We start from the raw sequence: 27,498 nt of genomic DNA on the forward strand, positions 1-27,498 counted from the left end.
ACCTCATTGCAACTCCCCTCCAAGTCTCCGACCACTACCTTGTATCCTTTTCCCTCTCGCTCTCATCCAACACTTCCCACACTGCCCCTACTCGGATGGTATCGCGCCATCCCAACCTTCGCTCTCTCTCCCCCGCTACTCTCTCCTCTTCCATCCTATCATCTCTTCCCTCTGCTCAAACCTTCTCCAACCTATCTCCTGATTCTGCCTCCTCAACCCTCCTCTCCTCCCTTTCTGCATCCTTTGACTCTCTATATCACCTATCTTCCAGGCCGGCTCGGTCCTCCCCTCCCGCTCCGTGGCTTGACGACTCATTGCGAGCTCACAGAACAGGGCTCCGGGCAGCCGAGCGGAAATGGAGGAAAACTCGCCTCCCTGCGGACCTGGCATCCTTTCACTCCCTCCTCTCTACATTTTCCTCCTCTGTCTCTGCTGCTAAAGCCACTTTCTACCACTCTAAATTCCAAGCATCTGCCTCTAACCCTAGGAAGCTCTTTGCCACCTTCTCCTCCCTCCTGAATCCTCCTCCCCCTCCCCCTCCTCCCTCTCTGCAGATGACTTCGTCAACCATTTTGAAAAGAAGGTCGACGACATCCGATCCTCGTTTGCTAAGTCAAACGACACCGCTGGTTCTGCTCACACTGCCCTACCCTGTGCTCTGACCTCTTTCTCCCCTCTCTCTCCAGATGAAATCTCGTGTCTTGTGACGGCCGGCCGCCCAACAACCTGCCCGCTCGACCCTATCCCCTCCTCTCTTCTCCAGACCATTTCCGGAGACCTTCTCCCTTACCTCACCTCGCTCATCAACTTATCCCTGACCGCTGGCTACGTCCCTTCCGTCTTCAAGAGAGCGAGAGTTGCACCCCTTCTGAAAAAACCTACACTCGATCCCTCCGATGTTAACAACTACAGACCAGTATCCCTTCTTTCTTTTCTCTCCAAAACTCTTGAACGTGCCGTCCTTGGTCAGCTCTCCCGCTATCTCTCTCAGAATGACCTTCTTGATCCAAATCAGTCAGGTTTCAAGACTAGTCATTCAACTGAGACTGCTCTTCTCTGTATCACGGAGGCGCTCCGCACCGCTAAAGCTAACTCTCTCTCCTCTGCTCTCATCCTTCTAGACCTATCGGCTGCCTTCGATACTGTGAACCATCAGATCCTCCTCTCCACCCTCTCCGAGTTGGGCATCTCTGGCGCGGCCCACGCTTGGATTGCGTCCTACCTGACAGGTCGCTCCTACCAGGTGGCGTGGCGAGAATCTGTCTCCTCACCACGCGCTCTCACCACTGGTGTCCCCCAGGGCTCTGTTCTAGGCCCTCTCCTATTCTCGCTATACACCAAGTCACTTGGCCCTGTCATAACCTCACATGGTCTCTCCTATCATTGCTATGCAGACGACACACAATTAATCTTCTCCTTTCCCCTTTCTGATGACCAGGTGGCGAATCGCATCTCTGCATGTCTGGCAGACATATCAGTGTGGATGACGGATCACCACCTCAAGCTGAACTTCGGCAAGACGGAGCTGCTCTTCCTCCCGGGGAAGGACTGCCCGTTCCATGATCTCGCCATCACGGTTGACAACTCCATTGTGTCCTCCTCCCAGAGCGCTAAGAACCTTGGCGTGATCCTGGACAACACCCTGTCGTTCTCAACTAACATCAAGGCGGTGGCCCGTTCCTGTAGGTTCATGCTCTACAACATCCGCAGAGTACGACCCTGCCTCACACAGGAAGCGGCGCAGGTCCTAATCCAGGCACTTGTCATTTCCCGTCTGGATTACTGCAACTCGCTGTTGGCTGGGCTCCCTGCCTGTGCCATTAAACCCCTACAACTCATCCAGAACGCCGCAGCCCGTCTAGTGTTCAACCTTCCCAAGTTCTCTCACGTCACCCCGCTCCTCCGCTCTCTCCACTGGCTTCCAGTTGAAGCTCGCATCCGCTACAAGACCATGGTGCTTGCCTACGGAGCTGTGAGGGGAACGGCACCTCAGTACCTCCAGGCTCTGATCAGGCCCTACACCCAAATAAGGGCACTGCGTTCATCCACCTTTGGCCTGCTCGCCTCCCTACCACTGAGGAAGTACAGTTCCCGCTCAGCCCAGTCAAAACTGTTCGCTGCTCTGGCTCCCCAATGGTGGAACAAACTCCCTCACGACGCCAGGACAGCGGCGTCAATCACCACCTTCCGGAGACACCTGAAACCCCACCTCTTTAAGGAATACTTAGGATAGGATAAAGTAATCCTTCTCACCCCCCCCCCCCCTTAAAATATTTAGATGCACTATTGTAAAGTGGCTGTTCCACTGGATGTCATAAGGTGAATGCACCAATTTGTAAGTCGCTCTGGATAAGAGCGTCTGCTAAATGACTTAAATGTAATGTAAAAAAAACGGAAGGGCCTTAAATTGGGGCTGTCATAGGGGCTGTTTCGAAGGGTTAAAAAGGTCAGATCTTTTCAAAACTTCCTATGTGTGATTAGGCAACCCTCATGAACTGTAAATCAGTCATTTCTCCCAACAGATGTCAAAGAAAAGCTCTCTCTCTCACACACACACACACACACACACACACACACACACACACACACACACACACACACACACACACACACACACACACACACACACACACACACACACACACACACACCAAACAAACAAACAGCAGGGATGGAGTGACACAGTGCGGGATTAAAGACACACAGAGCCTGCAATGGGATTACCATAATCTCTGGGCTGTGCCGAGTTCAACGAGATGCACCGCTTGACTGTAGCTCGCTCCGTGAAAGAAAGTAGAACCATAATGAAGCCTGGCCCTAAATTTCAGGTGCTTTTGAGTGACAGTGGGAGAGCCGTTAGGGTTAGAAGCACAAGTCCTCCCGATCTGTGCAAGCCTAACCTTGACCATGTGGCATTATCCCTTAGCAAGTGAAAAGAAGGTGTTTACATCAAACAGTTTGCAATGACTTCTCTCCCCATAGGAATACATTGCCTGCTCCCCTAAATTCAACCTGAAGCCTATGTGGGTTATGAATGCCTTATGAACCTGTCTTCGATGACAATTCATCATTCCACTATGAGGTCTACCTGTGTTGATTCTAAGCTTCCTGAAGCAACCAAAAGTGGTTAAATTCACCCTAAAGGTGTTTTGATGTACCAAACCTGCAGTTTGTGAGAATCACTGCATTCAACCCTGTGTAAATCAGTCAATTCTTAACGTAAAGACTTTAAACTCAGGATTCTGTAAAAGCCTACCCCAATAAGGATATGTGTTTACTTTAAGCTTCCTGTGCCAACCGGAAGTCTCTTAAATTGGGGTCATAGGGGCTGTTTCAAATGGTTAAAGGAGTCAGATCTTTCCAAAACTTCATATGTGTGAATAGGCAACCCTCATGAACTGTAAAACAGTCATTTCTCCCATCAGATTTCCAAGAAAAACTCACACACACAGCAAGGATGGAGTGACAGAGTGTGGGGCTTACAGCCACACAGAGCCTGGAATAGTTACCTTCGTTCGAACTATCAAAGAACCGTCAGACCTAGAGCTCTGAAACTTTGGAAACCTGTTCTAGAGCTCAAGTCGATAGTGTGTGGTGAGTTATGTGTCTCTAGAAGGTTCTCAGACCGAGAAACAGCCTTGAACATTTTCAATAACTTAAATTCATTTTGACCATCACAAAAATGACGACATTTAGATAAGTCCCCGAGTTGCAAGATTAGGTGCATTGAAACCACCTCAGACCATAGAGACGGACCCCAACGTTTGTGTCCGATAGCTCATTCAAGGTCCCCGTAGGAACGCCCAGAAAAAGTAGATTTTCAGCACCAATTAAGGTCATTGATCGGGCACCGAATGACCTATTGAGCCGAAATTCGGGATTCGGGGTCGCCTCAGCTAGGCCTACACATAATGTCACAACTGGAACTACGTGTTTTATGTTTTTGTTGTGGTTTAAACCAAAGACACTGTGAATTTTGGGCCTGCTCTGAAATATGTGATAGTTGGCTTCTAAACGAATTGGAAAAAGTGGGTGTGGTGTCAGTTTGTATCAGTTTGGTATCAGAATGATATCTAATTGACTAATGGACGGTGACTTGCTGGCTGACTTTTGTCCATTTGCAATATGTTTAAACAGTAATAGACCATCACCAAATTGACATTCTGAAATCAACACCAATGAGCGATGGAGAGAAACCAGAATCACTGCCCAGCCATCCCGAGGCCAGTCAATTTCGCATTCCTGCAGTTTATTTTGAGCATGTCAAATTCGTGATGGTAAATGCCCATTGAAACATATTACAAATGGACAGTCGGGCACCTGGTGATTGGAACGGGTTACCAGGAGTGCATTTTTTAAATGGTTGTAATACCGTTAGGGGGGGGTGCAAGGGGTCCACAGTTGGGTAGGGAGCACCCCCCACCCATGTCTATCCAATAGGGGGTGCCCCTGGTCATTTTGGACATTTTTCAAAACAAAAAAAAACAGAATCCCACATCTCTTATGTCAACATCGAGCGAGGGGGAGGAACCACTATCACTGCCCGGCCATCCCGAGGTCATCAGGCCAGTCAGTTTACCATTTCTGCAGTATTTTGGAGCATGTCAAATTCATGATGGTAAATGCCCATTGAAACATATTGCAAATGGACAGCCTGGTGATTGGAATGGGTTACCAGGAGCACATTTTTAAAATGTTTTTTTTAATGCCTTTAGGGGGGTGCAGGGGGTCTACGTTTGGGTAGCGAGCACCCCCCACCCGTGCCATTCCAATAGGGGGCACCCCTGGTAGTTTTAGACGTTTTTCAAAAAATCTTTATAAAACAACTTCTCCCTCGTCAAACATGAAAAATAGGCCATCTAGATTGATTCATGGTTTAACATAGTGCTACATATCATTTGGGCAGTATAAATGCCATTTGGACATGGTTCACTGACTTTTGGGTTTGGAAACCGACTTCCTATGATCGTACATGGTAAATGGCCATAACATCCTGATTTGGCACTTTCAATATTTTCATATTGCATTTGGACATGTCTTATTGCATTTGGCAATGGTTCACTGACTTTTGACTTCCTATGAAATCATATTGCAAATGGAAAAACATATGCCATATGGACAATTAAAAAAATATGTCAATACAATATGACAAAAGTATGTTCTTATACATGTATAATTGACAAAGAAAATCAAAAGAATTCAAAAGAAATGGTCCAGAGAGCACTCTTTTATGGAGGTAAAAAGTTAGATTTTTTTTTTCAAATCTTCAAAATTTGACCCTTGGGTCTTGACTTGATGTGCGCTTGCCATCTATTGTGCTAAATGACTTAAATGTAATGTAAATGTATTGTATTTTTGCTGTGTGACACTTGGCATTTGCCATATGTTATTTGCAATACGTTTTGAATGAAACGACATACATTTGAGTGGTATTGTACATCGTGTATATTTTTCGTATGGTGCCAATAAGTTCCCATTAATTTTTGTTTTCCCTTACATACACTTAGGTTGGAGTCATTAAAACTCATTTTTCAACCACTACACTAACTTCTTTTTAACAAACTATAGTTTTGGCAAGTCAGTTATGAAATCTACTTTGTGCATGACACAAGTAATTTTTTCCAACAATTGTTATCAGACAGATTATTCCCCTTATAATTCACTGTATCACAATTCCAGTGGGTCAGAGGTTTACATACACTAAGTTGACTGTACCTTTTAATAATAACAGCTTGGAAAATTCCAGAAAATGATGTCATGGCTGTAGAAGCTTCTGATAGGCTAATTGACAACATTTGAGTCAATTGGAGGTGCAACTGTGAATGTATTTCAAGGCCTACCTTCAAACTCAGTGCCTCTTTGCTTGACATCATGGGAAAATCAAAAGAAATCAGCAAAAAAATTGTAGACCTCCATGTTACGTTCCCCAGTTTATGTGTTGTAGTTTGTGTATTTGCATGTGTTTATTTCAGGAAATGGCTTCCTGAAATCTTCCTGAAATCCCTCAAGCAGCTGATTGGTCGACTCCATGACTAATTGGAGAGCTGACCCCGCCCCCTCGTCAAGACGCAGTCTCCAATTACCCTTTCAATCTGAAGCTATATAAAAGCCAGTGTTCTGTTCAGGAGAGAGAGATTTGCTGGGAGGTCATTGCAGAGATTTTGCTAGAGGCTGATTTTGCTGGAGGCTGATTTTGCTGGAGGCTGATTTTGCTGGAGGCTGATTTTGCTGGAGGCTGATTTTGCTGGAGGCTGATTTTGCTGGAGGCTGAATTTGCTGGAGGCTGAATTTGCTGGAGGCTGAATTTGCTGGAGGCTGAATTTGCTGGGAGTTGAATTTGATGGGAGTTGATTGCTGGGAAGTGGTATGTTCTGTGAGTTTGTTGCTCAGGTAGAGCTTATTTGATATCCTTTGTTTCTTAGTTTGTTTGTGAAATTGTTTAATATCCTGTTTCATTTTTTCCCAGGGGGAGGGGAAGGCACCTAGGGAGTGCTTAGGCAAGAGGCCCGCGGGCATACATATACCCGTAGTATATTCATTGTCTAGGCACAATAGGAAAGACCTGGGCGGACCACCCCCTGTATTTTGGTTAGGGCACCAAGTGGTGCTAAATTAGGGAAGTATTGGTTAGGCAGGTAAGATGAGGGGGCTTTCAGATTTACTTTATTTGCTTTGGTTCCATCCAGCCCCTTTTCCCCATATTACAATGTAAAGGATAAAGTCCTTGTAAACGGTACCACATTCTGCCTGTTGTCATTCTTACTTGCACCTACAGTCCATACCCTTTTTCACTTCACGGAGAGTTTAGTTGTAGCAGGGTGTTGCGTTCCCTCTTCATATTATATATTATTTAGGTTTATGGAATTAGTTTTTTTGTGGATGTGTTCTGTGTGATGTTTGGATAATATTTTACAATTAAAGGTTGAATTAAGAAATAAAGTTATAAATACCTTTATTTACTATCAGTACAAAATATTGTTTAGATGCTTTTCAGACAACAATGCTGTTCTAGACATGTTTGTTTCTTCTTACGTTCTGTTGCTATTGTTCCAATCACATTTGCGATGGTACGCTGCAGGGAACACTCCACAATGATACCCTCAAACACCAAGTCGGGATGAGTTGGACCGCAGAGTAAAGGAAAGCAGCCAACAAGTGCTTTTCAGTCAACAAGTGCTTTTCCAGGTGAAGCTGGTTGCGTGAATGCCAATAGGGTGCAAAGCTGTCATCAAGGCAAAAGGTGGCTACTTTGAAGAATCTCAAATATAAAATATATTTTGATTTGTTTAAAACTTTTTTTGTTACTACATGATTCCATATGTGTTATTTCATAGTTTTGAGGTCTTCACTATTATTCTAAAATGTAGAAAATAGTATGAATAAAGAAAACCCTGCAATGATTAGGTGTGTCTAAACTTTTGACTGGTACTGTATACAGTATATCAATTATTAATTTGTTTGTATGTATTTTTAGATATAGGAATATTGTAAATGTGTATTAGTTTCGTCACCATCATTGTTGCAAAAAGAAAAAAGTACAAACATAACTTTAAGCCACATTATTTTGACCTGTTCATTGACCAGCACAGCAATTGATAAAACAGGACCATGCTTGAAACAAGTGGTTCTGAGCTTAGTTCAATATTACACAGGTAAGCTAACAGTTACAGAAATCAGAAATGCAGACAGGCTCTAGCTAACTGAGCTTCTTGCATTGATTTCATTTTAAAAAGCATGAAAGGGTAGCATAATGGGAGAATGTCTTATTGTGGTGTGTGAAGAATGCAATACTTGGCCTTGACTGCAGTACAAATCACATTGTGGAAGCACCTCTAAGACTATGAATTAGGTTGTTTGAGAAGGTTTGAATCCTAAGCAACCTGCCTACACATAGTTTGAAGTACAATACCAACATAGCAACTACAGTAAGTCAAAGCTGTGTGCTTGAAAACCTTGGTAGTGCATGGGTGGAATTTGTGGCGCTTGAGAATTTCCTTTCTTTTTCGGCCTCTGACCAATGCCTATTCTCCCTTAAAACATACTTTGTTTTTTTTTCAATAGTTTTTTAGAGTCCAGTCCACCTGATCTGTGTGGCTCAAGGAAAGCTCATTATGTCCAGACAAACTGATTGTGAGCCACTGAGAGGATGATCTGTCACAGATCTCAACAGCTAACAACATCTAACTGATGAAATCCAATCACACTTCACTAAACACTAGTACTGGAAATGCTGTTTGGATGAGCTGGCACTAGGATGAGCGGGCTCTGTTTCTGAGCATTGGCTCAGGGACAGACCGTACAGTAAAAGGCTCAGAGGAGAGAGTGTGGCTGAGATTTCAAATTAACAATTGGAGAGGTTTATTTTTGTTTAGTTGCAAATTCTTCCCTGTTATTTACAATGGTAAAAAAATATATATATATATTGAATATCCTGGTTCGGACTTCCTTGTTTTATCTCCATCCCTGGATTTATTTATTATCTCAGTGGGGTGGCTGCACATCAAACAGTTGTTCTTCACTGTCCTGTGCTGCTAAACTGCTGTCATGACTTCCACCGAATGTTCGGGCGGTGCTCGGTGGTCGTCGTCACCGACCTATTAGCCACTACCGATTCCTTTTTCGTTTGTCTGTTGGTTTTGTCTTATTAGTTTCACCTGTGTGTATTTTAGTTTAATTAGCGTTCTTATATAGGTTGTCCCGAGCTTGTTTTGTGCGGGATTGTTTTTTGTTACTCTGTCGTATGGTGGTTTTCATAAGTGTATTCTCCGGACTATTTGGTCCTGTGTTTGGGCTGGTCAATTGTATGCGCCTTGACGATCTACTGAACCCTGCTCTCTGCGCCTGATTCCACCCACCACTCCTAGTATCCCGTGACAACTGCAGAGGTCTGCTTCAGTGGTGCTGAATCCCTGCTATTGGCTGTTTGTTTACTTTCGCACCATTAGACAAAATCACCACAGATAGAGGGAACCCTAATTGTTAAAACTTACTGGAGGAACTGTGGAAACTCAGGATCCTAACTGTAATGGCTAAAATGTTAATGTTATATGGAGGATATTTAGTAAACAGACACGAGGCCAGAGATGAATAAATATGTTGAGCATTGCAAATTAAATCAGTCTTAAAGGCATTAGTTTTCTAGACTGATCCCTAGTTGATCCCCTGCTCAGTTGTGTGTGTAGTGTGAGACTGATTGATTGTTTGTTTGATTGATGTGTCTGTCTCCCGGTGTGTATATGTGTGGTGTGTGTGCAGGATGAGCAGCACGTTTGTGACGCTAGCGGAAGTGTTGGAGTGTCGAGGAGGCCCTCTTCTGGAGGACGAGGTGTGGTCCCTCCTCCTGGGCACTGCAGAGTCCCTGGTCGACGTCTCATACAAAGGTACAGTAATACTACTGATGTACTTACTCACTGCCACTGAGTAATACTAAATACTACTCCTGGGCACACACTACAGTACTGTTCTTTAAAATGACTAATGCTAATGTAGTAACTCAATATACACTGCTCAAAAAAATAAAGGGAACACTTAAACAACATAATGTAACTCCAAGTCAATCACACTTCTGTGAAATCAAACTGTCCACTTAGTAAGCAACACGGATTGACAATAAATGTCACATGCTGTTGTGCAAATGGAATAGACAACTGGTGGAAATTATAGGCAATGAGCAAGACACCCCCAATAAAGGAGTGGTTCTGCAGGTGGTGACCACAGACCACTTCTCAGTTCCTATGCTTCCTGGCTGATGTTTTGGTCACTTTTGAATGCTGGCGGTGCTTTCACTCTAGTGGTAGCATGAGACGGAGTCTACAACCCACACAAGTGGCTCAGGTAGTGCAGCTCATCCAGGATGGCACATCAATGCAAGCTGTGGCAAGAAGGTTTGCTGTGTCTGTCAGCGTAGTGTCCAGAGCATGGAGGCGGTACCAGGAGACAGGCCAGTACATCAGGAGATGTCGAGGAGGCCGTAGGAGGCCAACAACCCAGCAGCAGGACCGCTACCTCTGCCTTTGTGCAAGGAGGAGCAGGAGGAGCACTGCCAGAGCCCTGCAAAATGACCTCCAGCAGGCCACAAATGTGCATGTGTCTGCTCAAACGGTCAGAAACAGACTCCATGAGTGTGGTATGAGGGTCCGACGTCCACAGGTGGGGGTTGTGCTTACAGCCCAACACCGTGCAGCACGTTTGGCATTTGCCAGAGAACACCAAGATTGGCAAATTCACCACTGGTGCCCTGTGCTCTTCACAGATGAAAGCAGGTTCACACTGAGCACATGTGACAGACGTGACAGAGTCTGGAGAACGTTCTGCTGCCTGCAACATCCTCCAGCATGACCGGATTGGCGGTGAGTCAGTCATGGTGTGGGGTGGCATTTCTTTGGGGGGGACGCACAGCCCTCCATGTGCTCGCTAGAGGTAGCCTGACTGCCATTAGGTACCCCTTGTGAGGCCATATGCTGGTGCGGTTGGCCCTGGGTTCCTCCTAATGCAAGACAATGCTAGACCTCATGTGGCTGGAGTGTGTCAGCAATTCCTGCAAGAGGAAGGCATTGTTGCTATGGACTGGCCCGCAAGTTCCCCAGACATGAATCCAATTGAGCACATCTGGGACATCATGTCTCGCTCCGTCCACCAACGCCACGTTGCACCACAGACTGTCCAGGAGTTGGCGGATGCTTTAGTCCAGGTCTGGGAGGAGATCCCTCAGGAGACTATCCGACACCTCATCAGGAGCATGCCCAGGCGTTGTAGGGAGGTCATACAGGCACGTGGAGGCCACACACACTACTGAGCCTCATTTTGACTTGTTTTAAGGACATTACATCCTTAAAATGGATCAGCCTGTACTGTGCTTTTCCACTTTAATTTTGAGTGTGACTCCAAATCCAGACCTCCATGGGTTGATGCATTTGATTTCCAATGATAATTTTTGTGTGATTTTGTTGTCAGCACATTCAAATATGTAAAGAAAAAAGTATTTAATAAGAATATTTCATTCATTCAGATCTAGGATGTGTTATTTTAGTGTCCCCTTTTTTTGAGCAGTATACTATACATACTACTTCTTAATATGAATAATATACTAAGGGGATATGGATTTGTGGAGACACATTACTTATTTAGAGACATTTATCAGGTATTACATGTCATTTCCACAGTATGTATTTCTATTCACTTTTCAGGACATAACAGCATGAGTAGCATCATAAGCCCCACCTCCCTGCTGCTCTCGGCCACTGGAACACTGGCGTTTAAGAACTGCACCCTATCAGATGATGCATGCACCTTCACCGCGCCAGAGATGCTGCAAGGCCGTGCCTCCTCAACCAAACCTGCTATAGAGAAGGTTAGCATACACACATTGTGCCCAAGCCCCAGCTCCAATTAGACGTTTCGTAGGCAAAGTCCTAAGGTCAGCTTACCCTCACGAAATCCTATCTATATATATATCAGATGTAAATGTAAACCTGACATTTGCCTCTATCACAATGTGGTTTCTGATGTTGACATTAGTAGCAGTTCTACTGTTGAGAGGTGTAAGTGTGGATTATCTTGGTTCACTACAGACAGAGAGAGGATTTATGATGTAATCCATCTCTCACATGGCCTTGGGCCAGCACCACTAACTAAAAGCATTAACACTGCTGCAGTAAGCTACGTCCCTGCACTGAAGCTAATACACAAGGGGCCAGCACTAACATGCTGTGTGTGCGTGTGGGAGGGGGGGTTCCTGATGCAGTAGATGGCAGCACTAACACAGCAATGAGCCTCAAGTAACTTGAAGCAAAGATAACACACACATATCGCCATCCAGTGGTGCTAGAGAGGAAATACATTTTCGTACGTGCTGCTTTGCCTGTGTAAACCAAAACACAATACACAAAGATACACCATCTGTGGTGTTAATGTGAATTGTTTTGGCATGCAGGTTTTTTTTCCCAGAAGGATTTAATGTCTGACTCATATTGAGTGTCACACTCTAATCTCTCTGTCTTCTACCAGATGCTGGTGTATTCACTTGGTATGACTCTCTACTGGTCTGTCGATTATCATCTACCTCAGAATCAGGTGGGTCCATACATTACCATGGCCTTCAACATTAATTGGCATCAAAATGTAGAAACTTCTTGAACAAAAAAAACTTGTTGAAGAACAACTCGTTCTCTCATGACTTTCTCTCAAGCATGTTCAGTCCTTCAGTGATTCCGGGCAACCCCATCACACTTCTCTTTTTCCCTCCATTGATATTGATACCTGGAGAGATATTGATACCCGGTCTTTCATCTTTATTCTTGTCTCTCCCAGCCAGTCCAGTTGAGTGACCACCTTAACAGCCTGCTACTGAGCATGTGCGAGGACCTGGCCCACCGCAGGGTCAATCTCAACAGTATCTTGGAATCCTGTGAGTCTCAGCACAAAGCCTCTCTCCTGCCTCCGCCCAACAGAGTCATAGGACAACTGGTGGAGGATGTCTTTCACAAAGCTGTGAGTGTGTGTTGGGGGGTGGCGGGGTGGCAGTGTGTGGGTGTGTCTGTCTGTCTGTCTGTGTAATGCTGCAATTTTACCAGTGGAATGCTTTTCTCTCAGGTGGACCATGGCTCTGTGCCAGAGCCCTTTGCCCCGCTGAGTGGGAGGAGTCAGATGGTCAGAGAGAGGCTTCATGGTAAGGAATGCCTCTAACCGGCCTCTATATCCCTCACAGCAAACCAGGAACATTCCCCAGGACAGTAGGCAACATTCCCCTTAAGTTGTTGCTAGTATGAAGAAAAAAATCATTAGTATAAATAACATCCCACAAACATTCAAAGAATGCTTTGATCACCCGACATTTTTTTTAAGAAAATGTTTGAAATTAAATATCCTTAGAATGTTCTCGTAACATTCACTAAAATGTTGTTGACAACCTTTTCTCAGAACGATTCTCAGAACGTTCCCCTGAGAATCTTATTAGGATGCCATGGAATGTAATAACACAATGTTCCGGTAATGTTCTGCCACAACATAATGTGGGATCAACAGAAGTGGTTCTGAGGAAACATTACACAAACGTTCTGCTAATGTTGATGGACATGTTATTGGAAACACCTATAGCAACAAGCAGGGAATATTACGGCATTGGTCTCATAAGGTTATAGTGTTACGTGATGATGTAAAAGCATTCCCAGAACATACTTCAGCAAATATATCTGGATTCAATTCAATTGGTTCTGAGAAAACATTACAGGAACGTTCTGCTAATGTTTATGGAGACATCATCCAAAACAACATGCATGGAACATTCCCGCAAGATTTTGTAATGTTATGACAGGATGTCCTAAGAACTCACTTTAAAGATAATGGAATTAGTTATGAAAACATTGCTTTAATGTTCTGCTAATATTAATCGTAGTGTGACCAGGGTTCTAAATAAAATGTTTTTAAAAATCTATGGTAACATTGGTGTGCCCGACCGAAAGTAAGGAGCTCAACATAAAATCTTGGAGCACAAGATACAGTATGTATATTTTTACATTGACTGAGATATAGCATTTTTTAAGCACATGTGGTGCTCTAGAAACTAATATTTTACCCTGTAAAACATCTGTTCATTATAAAAAGCTAAAATGTTGATGCAAACATCTGTCATTGGAATGAGTCGTTTGTGGAATAATAGTGCTTTTACACAATGTAGAAACCTAAATTTGAGATGCATTTCATTGAAAGTGCTACACTGTTTCTTTAAGAGTGTCACCGTTTGTGAGTGATGACCATGAAGCCTATCATGCAAGAGATCAGTCATTCATTCAGAATTCAGTCATTTTCTAAATAAGGTATCCTTTTTCCTTTCGTTCTGCCTCCACCCAAAAATATAAAAAAAATATTTAGATATACTGGTAAAGTAACCAGGTTGTTAGCTAGCTAGTTAATGATGTAACATGACTGAACAATGTGTGAACAAATGCCTGTGAGGGGTTTTGGAATGACCCATGACATGGTTTATGAACAGTGCCTAAAAATGTACTTTTTGGTCTACCAGCCACTGTAGCAGGTAGATGAAAAAAGTATACGAGCCACTCAGAATTCTTACCAGCCAATACATTTATTCGCCATAATGAAACACATAAAGAAATAGTGTTTTTGTTTTTCCAGGTTTTGGATTTCTCCCAGTTGTTTTCTCAGATTTTCACCTCTTATTCAGACTTTTGTAATAGAAAAACAACTCAATTTGGTCTTCTAAATCCTCAACAATGCTTAAACCACATCAGTAGACCACTTTTGAGGTTTGGGGAAGAGAATTGAGTATCATTTGAGCATGTCAAGAGACTGGTGTTTGTCTGGCTGTGTTTCTGTACTGCATGCACAATAGCAGAGTTTGCAAAACAAAATACCACCCGATGGATACAGGTCATCATGATATCCTATCATTCTGCCAGTTAACTTTGCAGTTAACATTTAATTTTGAACATTTTATGGGAAAGCCTTTAGAAATGACTGTTTGTACATCGCCAACTGGCTACACAAAGTAGTAGACACAGGCATTCCCATGCAGTTGCGTCCTCACAAAGTTGAAAGAAATTTAAATCACTGATGTATTCTTTACACGTCGACTTTGGATTGAACTAATCTGTGCTAACTTTTTTCTCTAAGGCCCTCAGAAGCAACTGCACAGGGAAGCCTATCATTACATCAATTATTATCTGGGTGATTCGCACTGGTTGCTCCCAAAATAAAATGTCAGGTTGCACAGCAAAATATCTAGTAGCATACATGACCAAAATGGTCTCACTTTACAGCCCTGAGTATAACATTATTATAGGAACTTGCCAAACTTTTGAACAATTTTCATTTCAATCTTCTTACATCATGATATTTTATTAGACTATTGTCAAAACATCGTTTTTTTTTTTTTTAAGAAAGTCAAATCAAGTAGATTTAAACCTGCGATCTGACATCTTCCAGCCCTTTAGGCTGCTTAGTGTGCTGCGCCAACAGGATCCTAATGCTTCCAGGAGATTTCCCTTTACAATTAAATTGATAGAGGGGCTGTACTTACCGATTCTGCCTGGGCTTTTCTGCTGATCATTAAGAAACATTTGATTTGCATCTTGGGGGTGTGGTTCGTTGTAGGTGTGTTCGCTACATCGTACCTTGACAGTTGTTTGGGGTTCACAGCAAATCTGTGAACACCCATTGTTATTTTCTGAATTTGTATTTTTTCTTTCCTTAACATGGTAAAATAAGTCATGTATTGGTAACTTTCTTTTCTAATTTGGCACACGAACTAGATGCATGAGTAACTTGGCCAAATAAATGGCACCAATGGCCTAAAGGGAGTTCTGTTATAAGCAGTCTCACTTAAACCTCATATCCATCACCTGTTTGACCCAGAGATATTCATTTTATTAAATGCTTTTCAATTCATTTTTTAAAAAGGACCCATAAGGTACATTTTTTTGAAAACCTTTCAAAAACATATTGTGAACCACAAGTCCAAATAACACTGGTATATAGACCCATGGTACATGTTTTAACTTCTCAAACTAAGGGATTGGATAAGAGATATTATTATTGATCAGGAAATAGGATTTTACATGTCCATTTACATCCTTTGTAAATCCACTTCACAAAAGCTCATGTGCAACTTTTTAGGGTCATCAATAACATTAAGTTTGGCATCGATATCTTTAAAAACACGGAAAGGATTAACAATTCACTTTGACTATGTAACGCTATTGCTTAAAATAATCAGAACAAATCTTCTCAATGCCTACAAGTCAGATGCACTCCAAATGTGTTATTTTGACTCATCACAATAGTCCCTAATGAGTTTGAGAAAGCAACATTGATGCAATTGAAGATGGCCACACTATACCAGTAGATGCATATTAGCACATACGCTAATACGCTAAAATATGTTGGCCCATGATACATGTCTTAACAAAAATCGGATTTTACGTATCCATTTAAACCACTGTAAATCCACTCCACGCCTATTACCTGAAACGTGTCATTGTTATCATGGACCTCAATGAACCACAATAAATGTGGTTTTAAAAAAACAAGGAAACTATTAACAACTGAATGACTACCTACTGCATTCAAAGATAACCAACCTACAGCACTAGACTAAACTTTCTCATCTATGAAACATTTGATCCCATTTAGTTTTCTGTTCCCAAAACTAGAATCAGTTACAGAGTGGACCAAGTTTTGTAGACTTTACCCATTGCCTAAGTATTTTTTTAAACATTGTGCAAGGGGAAATTGTGTTATTGCAAAATAGGCGTTACCTAATGGAACTATGAAAGATATGCTAGAAAGTGCCAATAGCTTCTCCCTAGCTCGTGCTTGGCTCTGCCCTCCTTGCTTGTTTGATTGATTTGCTCCCATTGCAAACGACATGCTGTGGTCTAGTTTGAGTTAGTTCAAATAATCGTGTGCTTTATTTATGATAGCAAAGCTACACGCTGTTTATCAATGCCCAAATTCACTAGCTAGTAAGGCCAGGACCATACCAGTATTACGATACTTGTATCGTGGCTAGGAAACAAAAAACAAAGCAGATTTATCTTCTTTAGGAGAACAGCCCTATCATTATGTTGTCATCTATTTATCATCTATCTAGTTGCATTTATTAATTTTCCAAGCTATAGCACATAATAGTTTACCTGGATTTTTTTGGCGATACCGGTATTGCCCCTGTTATTGTTTTAAATGAACCGAGTAAAATCTCACGGACGATTATTCCCAATATTCTGGGAGATATGTCAAGTGTTTTCTGTCTGTTATAAATGGGGGAGAGATTAGTGGCGTTGAAAGTGTATCCAGCACAACAACACTCTGAGTCACGTGTTGGTTAATCACTCTCTGCAGTAGATGTGATGCTATTATTACAGCAGACTTTCCTTCCGGTGACACGGCCTCCTTTATACAGGGATCTGTGGCTATTCTTTCAAACGTTGTGCCTACTTTGATAAACCCATCACTGAAAAGTGGACACTATCTCTGCCACTCGCCATGATCTGGGCATGTGTGACGTTCAATTTAACGTCATGGTAGTCCCTATATTGTGCACCATTCGCTGCATTCCCTCTCCTACGAGAAATCCCCTGTAACAATAAACATACATGAGTGGTATCATTCCCCAGAGATTCTATTACCATTTCCTTAATTTATTAGCCACACATATCTCAGCCCCAGTCACATTCCATTCCATCCAACCCATAACACGTTAGTCACTACCACTAATCCACTTCTATAGTTATAAACATACTAAAACATTCTCAAATCAATTAGTCAATTTCCACCAATCCCTCCTCTGGAACAAACATCACACTTATGTTCCACGACGCTTAGAAAACGTATCAACTTGAACAGGGAAGAGAAAATACATGTTTATTAATTTTACACCACCCTTGATGCGATTGAGATTGGGGATGCCAATGGGATGCTGGTCTCCATGCCAGTCTCCTTCATCCTCAGGTGTTAAACGCAAGACACAGACTATGGGTTTTGAATGTAATGAATTGTTCTGTATCATCCAGCAATCCATATGTATTAATGTGCTATTAGGATTCTGATGACATGGTAAAACAAAAACCCCTTCATGGATGACACAAGTGGGTTCTCTAATAACCTCCTTCTCGGAGGACACTAAAATCTAAGGTTTCTAGCGAGAAAACCACTCCCTAGACCCAATAAATTTGAGCAGTGCACCCTCCCCTCATTTTGTGCTCTCCTCACAGCATTGGAGCAGCTCTCTCTCTCTCTCTCTCTCTCTCTCTCTCTCTCTCTCTCTCTCTCTCTCTTTGTCCCCTTTCCGAATCACAATTAAAACATTTGAAGAGAGCAAAACAACAGTTTAAGACATTTCTGATTCGGGAAATCCAGACCATCTATTCACCACATGACAATGTATTACATTCCAAATATTCTTAATACCAAAATGTATCAGACAAATTTCAAAGACCATTACAACACACTGCTGAAACAATTTTTCAAATGGGCTTATACTCCCTTATCATACTGGCGACCTCACCACAGAGTTACCAGGTCAAGGAGTTAGAGTGCTAACCCTTACAATACAGCAATACAACAATAGAACAATACAGCAAACCCAAGCTGATGAGATTTGTATCGAAACAAACTTAAATGAACAAAAACGACAACAGTACACATATCACCCAAGGTGGGGAAACCCTCAATCCATTTGGAGTAGCTGTCAACCATTATCCACATATCATTTATTTTTATGTTCTCTTTGCATATTTACCAAGGCCAGGTCCACAAGGAACTGGTAATTGCCCCCTTTGAACATATGACTCACATCGTGATTCAAAAACGAACACTGCCTATTAATTAAAAAATAAACAAATTAGAATAACACATCAAATTAGAATTACAGCTCTTGATAACTCCATAAGGAAATAATTGTGTCCCATAAGGTAATGGTAAAATAGAGACCGGTGTCCCTCGTTCATATTGTACTTAAATCTCAGTTAACGTCTCAATCATTTCTAGTGAGGTTGATCAAGCTTCACCAGAAAGTCAGGACAAAGGTAATTCAACACCATCAAGTATGTTCTTTCCCTTTTCTTCAGAAACCATTTAACAACATTTCAAACATTTCCATAATTCGGTGTACCCAGTTTAAAACCAAATTAAAAAGACCCCACACACAATAAATCCAACACGGTATTAACACCACTAACACATATTCACAACTGGTGAATTGTGTGTGCATGCGTGCTGGTGTGTGTGGTAAACCGTTGTGCAAAAACACACAAATGGCCAGGCCTTACTTATCTGGGAGCTCCCTTTATGGCCGTATGCGGAAACCTTGTATTTCATAAAACTGCAGAATTTCACTAACTGCTCTCTGAAGACAGTCTTGGGAAACATTTCAAAGAGAGATAATGACACCCCATCCTCTCCTGGAAGAGAAAGTGCACATTTCGTTAGTATTCACTATGCTAATCTTAATCAGCAAACCAAAAGTTTTAATTACAAACAAAACATGTCTCCCCTCCACTGTCTCCCCTACAATCGTTGATTTGAATCCACACAAACATTTGTATCCTTGACATTTATCTTGCCACCAAGTCTAACATATATGACTGGTCTCTCTTTTCCCCATGATTTTCAGTATCCAACGCACCTCAATGCCCATCATGTTCATGAACAAAAATGTTAAGTTAATTTTTGGTTTTTCTTTTTCTTTTTTGCATTGAGCTTTTGCTTTTATTTTATGTTATTGTCACAGTTGCATCTCAGAATTCTTTATTAGATTGGAATTTTCCGTCAGTTTGGCAGTACTTCCAGTCAGCCTCACATCCACAGACTGTGTGTAACCATGCAAGCCCAGGACCTCCACATCCGGCTTATTCACCTGCGGGATAGTCAGAGAACGGCCACCCTGACAGCTGATGAAACTGTGGGTTTCCACAACCGAATAATTTCTGCACAAACTGTCATAAACCGTCTCAGGGAAGCTCATCTGCATGCTCGTCGTCCTCATCAGGGTCTTGACCTGACTGCAGTTCAGCGTCGTAACTAACTTCAGTTGGCAAATTGTCCCCTTCAATGGCCACTGGCACAATGGAGAAGAGGTGTGCGCTTCATGGATGAATGCCAGTTTCAGCTATACCCGGGCAGATGGCGTCATTTTGGTGAGCTGTTTGCTGAGGTCAACAGAGTGCCCCATGGTAGTGGTGGGGTTATGGTATAGGCAGGCATAAGTTACGGACAGAGAACACAATTGCATTTTATTGACGGCAATTTGAATGCACAGAGCTACCGTGACAAGATCCTGAGGCCCATTGCCATGCCATTCATCCACTGCCATCACCTCATGTTTCAGCATGATAATGCACAGCCCCTGTACACAATTTCTGGTAGCTGAAAATGTCCCAGTACTTCCATGGCCTGCATAATTAGACATGTCACCCATTGAGCACGTTTGGGATGCTCTGGATTAGAGGTCGAACGATTATGATTTTTCAATGCCGATACCAATACCGATTTTTGGAGGACCCAAAAAAGCTGATACCGATTTAAAAGATATATATATATATATATATATATATACACACATACCGTTGTCGAACGTTTACATAGACCTTATCCAAATACATTTAAACTCAGTTTTTCACAATTCCTGACATTTAATCTGAGTAAAAATTCCCTGTTTTACGTCAGTTAGGATCACCACTTTATTTTAAGAATGTGAAATGTCAGAATAATAGCAGAGAGAATGATATATTGCAGCTTTTATTTCTTTCATCACATTCCCAGTAGGTCAAAAGCTTACATACACTCAATTAGTATTTGATGTGATTTGATTTATTTGGTAGCATTGCCTTTAAATTGTTTAACTTGGGTAAAATGCATCGGGTAGCCTTCCACAAGCTTCCCACAATAAGTTGGGTGGATTTTGGCCCATTCCTTCTGACAGAGCTGGTGTAACTGAGTCAGGTTTGTAGGCCTCCTTGTTCGTGCATGCTTTTTCAGTTCTGACCAGACATTTTCTATAGGATGTAGTTCAGGGTTTTGTGATGGCCACTCCAATTCCTTGACGTTGTTGTCCTTAAGCCATTTTGCCACAACTTTGGAAGTATGCTTGGGGTCATTGTCCATTTGGAAGACCCATTTGCGACCAAGCTTTAACTTCATGACTGATGTCTTGAGATGTTGCTTCAATATATCGCCAATTTTCCTTCTCGTGATGCCATCTATTTTGTGAAGTGCCCCAGTCCCTCTGGCAGTAAAGCACCCCCACAACATGATGCTGCCACCCCCACAACATGATGCTGCCACCCCCGCATGCTTCACTGTTGGTATGGTGTTCTTCGGCTTGCAAGCCTCCCCCTTTTTCCTCCAAACACAACAATGGTCATTATGACCAAACAGTTCTATTTTTGTTCATCAGACCAGAGGACATTTCTCCAAAAAGTATGATCTTTGTCCCCATGTGCAGTTGCAAATCATAGTCAGGATTTTTATGGCGGTTTTGGAGCAGTGGCTTCTTCCTTGCTGAGCTGCCTTTCAGGTTATGTCGATTATAGGACTAGTTTTACTGTGGATATAGATACCTTTGTACCCGTTACCTCCAGCAACTTCTCAAGGTCCTTTGCTGTTCTGTTCTTCTGGGATTGATTTGTACTTTTCGACACCAAAGTATATTTATCTCTAGGAGACAGAACGCGTCTCCTTCCTGAGCAGTATGACGGCTGCGTGGTCTCATGGTGTATATACTTGCGTGTACAGATGAATGTGGTACCTTCAGGCGTTTGCTCCCAAGGAGGAATCAGACTTGTGGAGGTCTACAATGTTTTTCTGAGGTTATGGCTGACTTCTTTTGATTTTCCCATCATGTCAAGCAAAGAGGGACTGAGATTGAAGGTAGGCCTTGAAATACATCCACAGGTACACCTCCAATTGACTCAAATGATATCAACTAGCCTATCAGAAGCTTCTAAAGCCATAATATCATTTTCTGGAATTTTCCAAGCTGTTTAAGGGCACAGTCAAATTAGTATATGTAAACTTCTGACCCATTGGAATTGTGATACAGTGAATGAAAGTGAAATTATCTGTCTGTAAACAATTGTTGGAAAAATGACTTGTGTCATGCACAAAGTAGATCTCCTAACCGACTTGCCAAAACTATAGTTTGTTAACAAGAAATGTGTGGAGTGGTTGAAAAACAAGTTTTATTGACTCCAACCTTAGTGTATGTAAACTTCCAACTTCATTGTCAAGCTAAGGTTTTCTAGCTATAATATTTAGCTATCTAGCTTTTCAAACATTTGCCTAGCTAGCATCACATTTAGGTGATAGAAAAGGGATCTTTGGTTTTAGAATTGAGGGGGTGTAAGGTCCTGTAAGGAGTCGTGACAGGGGGACATAAAATGGCAGGACCCCCACCAAGTTTGGGGGCATCTAAAGCTCATTACCTGCATTTGTACACAATATAATATGACCCATAGCACTTTTAGCCGTCTCTATTAAGAACAACATAAGGTAAGCAAAAATGCCCAGTCATCAAGCTAGGTAAGAGATCGTCACTAAATATGTGACTAATTTCAGGAAACTAGGCATATGTCTCATGCCACTACTTCACAGGAGCGCCATTTGAAATGCCTTCCGGAACATGTGAACTTTCATGTTTCTTAATAACAAACTTGTTTTCCATCTATAAATACAAATCCAATTGTTAAATTACAAGCCTAGTTGGTTTATCCACAGAAAAAGCCAGGAACCTTCCCACTAGCCATGATTGGCTGAGATAATGGTTGGGCTGGACATGCTGGGAGATGAGTTTGGAATGTTCTGCCATGTAGCATGCTTCTGTCTATAACGTGAGCTGTTCAGTATGTGTTGACAGTCCTTTCTACCGCGTCGTTTTTTGAAAGATTTTAACTTTAGCCGTCGAGAACAAAAGTTTTGCTCCTTTTCTCCACAACATTGATGCCCTGAATTTAGCAGGCTCTATTGACAGATCAGTTGGAAAAGTGACTTTCTACACATGCCATGGTCAGTGTGAACTGGAGTGACTTGACAACACTGGCCAAACAAGATGTAGCTACAAACAAAATGGAGTTAATTGGTTTCAGTCTGCCTTGAGGCGTTCATCCATGCGTTCATCCGTGTATATGGGTAAGAGTCTAGCTACATTTTTACATTTTCACATTTAGTCATAAAATATTTTTTAGTGTAAGCTTTAGTGTACAACACGTTTTCATGGATATGTCATGCAATAAAATGCAGGTGTACCTATGATAAAAATGACAGACCTCTACATGCTTTGTAAGTAGGAAAACCAGCAAAATTGGCAGGGCATCAAATACTTGTTCTCCCTACTGTATGTGACCACTGCGTTGAAAAACAACCAGCCTTTTCTCTAATCTATTGATGATCAGATACTTCAGTTGTAACTGTGGCTCTGTAGCGCTCATGTTTTACAGTTGATAGACAACTTTTCCACTTTTTCAAACATGAACTCTTTCAAATTTTTACATTAGCCTATAAAAATCAAAAGGTGTTGCTGCATGGACTCATTCCTTGTCTTGCTGTCAATTACACAGGCTGTGTGACCAATATCTTGGTCGACTCATGTTGGCATCTCTGTGCATCAGTGATGGGTTAGGCTAAATAAATACAACATAATACAGTGCATTCCGAAAGTATTCAGACCCCTTGACTTTTCCCCAAAAAACGTATATTAGTTTTATTCTAAAATGTATTAAATCGTTTTTCCCCCTCAATCTACACACACTACCCCATAATGACAACGCAAAAACAGGATTTTTGAATATTTTGCAAATGAAAAACTTAAATCACATTTACATAAGTATTCAGACCCTTTACTCAGTACTCGAGTCTTCTTGGGTATGACGCTACAAGCTTGGCACACCTGTATTTGAGGAGTTTCTCCCATTTATTCTCTACAGATCTTCTCAAGCTCTGTTAGGTTGGATGGGGAGCATTGCTGCACAGCTATTTTCAGATCTCTCCAGCGATGTTAGATCGGGTTCAAGTCCGGGCTCTGGGTAGGCCACTCAAAGAAAAAGACTCCTCCCCAGTCTGAGGTCCTGAGCGCTCTGGAGCAGATTTCCATCAAGGATCCCTCTGTACTTTGCTCCATTCATCTCCTCCCAGTCCCTGCCAATGAAAAACATCCCCACAGCATGATGCTGCCACCACCATGCTTCACTGTAGAGATGGTGCCAGGTTTCCACCAGGTGTGACGCTTTGCATTCAGGCCAAAGAGTTCAATCTTGGTTGCATCAGACCAGAGACTCTGAGAGTCCAAGAAACTCCAAGCAGGCTTTCATGTGCCTTTTACTGAGGAGTGGTTTCAGTTTGACCACTACCATAAAGGCCTGATTGGTGAAGTTCTGCAGATGGTTGTCCTTCTGGAAGGTCCTCCCATCACCACAGAGTTACCCTGGAGCTCTGTCCAAGTGACCATCAGGTTCCTAGTCACCTCCCTGACCAAGGCCCTTCTCCCCAGATTGCTCAGTTTGGCTGGGTGGCCAGCTCTAGGGAAAGGTTTGGTGGATCCAAACTTTTTCCATTTAAGAATGATGGAGGCCCCTGTGTTTATGGGACCTTCAATGCTGCAGAATTTTTTTTTTGGTACCCTTCCCCAGATCTGTGCCTTGACACAATCCTGTTTCGGCGCTAACGGACAATTCCTTCAACCTCATGGCTTGGTTTTTGCGCTGACATGCACTGTCAACTGTGGGACCTTTATATAGACAGGTGTGTGCCTTTTCAAATCATGTCCAATCAATTGAATTTACCACTGGAGGACTCTAATCAAATTGTAAAAACAGCTCAATGATGGTCAATGGAAACAGGATGAACCGGAGCTCAATTTCGAGTCTCATAGCAAATGGTCTGAATAATTATGTAATTAAGGTATGTTTTTTATATTTAGTTTATCAATTTGCAAAAAAATTGAAACTAGTTTTTGTTTCGTCATTATGGGGTATTGTTTGTTGCTGATGAGGAAAACAATGTATTTAATACATTTTAGAATAAGGCTGTAACATAACAAAATGTGGAAAAAGTCTAGGGGCATGAACGCTTTCCCAAATGCACTTGGATGGCGAATTAAAATAACAGTGACGAAGGAAACTAAAAAATCCTGGGCAGAGCATGCTCTGAGAACTTGGCAGAGCATGCTCTGAGCACTTGGCAGAGCGGGACTGGAGCGAGAGAGAAAGCAGACGTGCCAATATATTTTCAATCCGCTCCAAGCTCCAGCCAAATTCTGCTCCTCTCCAGCTCCACTACTCCACTCACATCCTCTGATTCACATGGCACCAACGGAAACCCTTGTTTTTGTCTTCTGTTGCAAAACCTTTTGCTATGTATTAATGAACTGTCTTCATCTGGTGTTCTACCTGGTTTCACCTGGTATTTTGCTTGGTATTTCACCCGGTGTTGTACCAGGTAAGCGTGATCGGTATCCTGACTACAGTGAGGACAGCGCGGCTGGAGCGGAGAGTAGACGGTACTCTAACGACTCCACCAAGTCAGGTAAAATGCATGTGTTAAATGTTGAATCATGTTTGGTTGGAACAAAATAGTTTTTGGTAGCACTTTAGTTTACAGTGTTGAAATAACAGGATATGGTCCGGAAAGTAACAGTAAACAGGGAAATAAGATGGCAACATCCAGGTAAGAATGCAGGAATAACCCATCAAGTTAGTATGTAGCTGCTAAATACTGATAAAGTGTGATGTATTTTCCTTATGCAGAAATTGTGTTACTGAAAACTATCAATAAGAGGCTAATAATCAGAAGTAGAGGCCATTTATCCTCTTCTTACCAGCACCGTCCAAACGTATTAATGTACTTGAAACGATTACGAGGCGCATTCGTGTACGGATAGGATGCATAGGGTGTGTGAGTATCTCCGTTTTGTACCTACAAAACTGTGGTTTATATGTAGAAACTAGACAAAAAGTTAAAATCAAGCCTCTAAACGTGACCAATCAATATATCCCGAAGCAACTGGGAGAGTGTGAGCGATTAGTTTTGTACAGCAGTGAAGCAAACAGTTGGTAAAACACCTCAGCCGCACGAATCTAACAGAACATGGCCTCCTTGAAAAGAAAAGGAAAAGACAAAGGGCAACTTTGAAACATTTCCACTCGAAGGCCTACAAACATTAAGCGTAATGGAGACCTCCACGGACAGAGTGGAGCCCCCTGCACTGAGAAGACTGAGTGGGAAGAAGCGATCCACGCAGGCTACATACAGTGATACTTAAGACGTGCTTATCGTACATTGTGACAGTATTATTGTCCCCTCCCCAAACACAATCTATAATCTACTTTCCCCAAGTAACTGTACATCTCAGTGACGTAATGATGGAAGTAGCCGATGCCAACAGGCTACATGGACACTGATAAGAAAATTAAAAGGGGGAAATATAGCATGACATAGACTGATCAGGGGAAAGCTATGATCCCTTATTGATTTCACCTGTTAAATCCACTTCAATCAGTGTAGATGAGGGTGCGGAGACAGGTTAAATAAGTTTTGAGGCAATTGAGACATAGATTGTGTATATGTGCCATTCAGAGGGTGAATGGGCAAGATAAAAGATTTAAGTGCCTTTGAATGGGATATGGTAGTAGGTGCCAGGCGCACCGGTTTAAACAGGTTATGGTAGTAGGTGCCAGGCGCACCGGTTTAAACAGGTTATGGTAGTAGGTGCCAGGCGCACCGGTTTAAACAGGGTATGGTAGTAGGTGCCAGGCGCACTGGTTTAAACAGGTTATGGTAGTAGGTGCCAGGCGCACCGGTTTAAACAGGGTATGGTAGTAGGTGCCAGGCGCACTGGTTTAAACAGGGTATGGTAGTAGGTGCCAGGCGCACCGGTTTAAACAGGGTATGGTAGTAGGTGCCAGGCGCACCGGTTTAAACAGGGTATGGTAGTAGGTGCCAGGCGCACCGGTTTAAACAGGGTATGGTAGTAGGTGCCAGGCTCACCGGTTTAAACAGGGTATGGTAGTGGGTGCCAGGCTCACCGGTTTGTCAAGAAGGACTGCAACGCCGCTGGAATTCTCACGCTCAAAAGTTCCCCATGTGTATCAAGAATGGTCCACCACCCAAAGGACAACCAGCTAACTTGAAACAACCGTAGGAAGCGTTGGAGTCAACATGTGCCAGCATCCCTGTGGAACGCTTTCGACACCTTGTAGAGTCTGGCTGTTCTGAGGGCATGTCAATAGGTGTTCCTAATGTCTGGTATGCTCAGTGCATGGCAATAACTGTTCTATGGATGGGTGTGTGTGTGCGCCCATGTGCGTGCCTGCTCATGTATATGTATGTATAGGAAGGCAGGAGAGAATGGGTGTATGGATGCATAAGGTATATATGTTGTATGTGAATTAATGAGAATGGACAGGTAAGTGGATGTATGCATGCGTGTAAATGTTTCTGAGAAGAGGGGAGGGTGGAAAAAGAGGGGAGGTTGGGACAGGCTTGGCTTGGGTGGGGGTGTGTAAAGGGGGGGGGCGAGCTTGGCTTGGGAAAGATGGAAGCATTTATCTATACTACAATGTAGTTTTATTTATTTTGCAAACCTGCTGTAAAATTAATAAGTTCTGGCCAAATTAGGACAGGTTGTCAAGCCATTATTATTCCTTGTGTGTCGTTGTAGCTCAAATCCAATGGTGGTTATTGGTGAGAGTGGCGATGGGCTTTATGCCAGGGATCGGTGGGGCAGGGAGCTGGTTGGGTATCAGACACTTCCGTGAAGTATGTGTGGTGCCTCCACTCATTTCGCTTTGTTTGTTCGGTGGACACACTCTCCCTAAGTAGAGCCCCACCAGCCACTATACTTTAATTTAATTCACAAAGTATTATAAACTGACCGCACTAGTTAAGTGGCAGTCTTTCATGTATTTACAATGACATAATCCACAAAATGTTGGGACATTAGGAGAGGAGTTGGCGCTTAAAAGCCCTAAAAAAGGAAAAGTGTCTCAAAGT

General features: G+C 42.5%; 1 protein-coding gene across 2 annotated transcripts in view; it reads left to right on the forward strand.

Annotated features, from left to right (window-relative positions):
• Positions 1-27,498, forward strand: part of LOC124041461 (tyrosine-protein phosphatase non-receptor type 20-like) — a 109,244-nt gene that overhangs the window by 10,011 nt on the left and 71,735 nt on the right. For both annotated transcript variants that reach the window (XM_046359065.1, XM_046359066.1), the window contains exons 2-7: positions 9,256-9,380; positions 11,187-11,350; positions 12,007-12,072; positions 12,310-12,489; positions 12,592-12,667; positions 24,946-25,032. In XM_046359065.1, the coding sequence (XP_046215021.1) occupies positions 9,257-9,380; positions 11,187-11,350; positions 12,007-12,072; positions 12,310-12,489; positions 12,592-12,667; positions 24,946-25,032 (697 nt within the window). In that variant the 5' untranslated portion in view covers position 9,256. The remainder of the gene's footprint in view (positions 1-9,255; positions 9,381-11,186; positions 11,351-12,006; positions 12,073-12,309; positions 12,490-12,591; positions 12,668-24,945; positions 25,033-27,498) is intronic.

This window comes from Oncorhynchus gorbuscha, linkage group LG08 (assembly GCF_021184085.1).
Source record: "Oncorhynchus gorbuscha isolate QuinsamMale2020 ecotype Even-year linkage group LG08, OgorEven_v1.0, whole genome shotgun sequence".
Taxonomy (NCBI): Eukaryota; Metazoa; Chordata; class Actinopteri; order Salmoniformes; family Salmonidae; genus Oncorhynchus; species Oncorhynchus gorbuscha.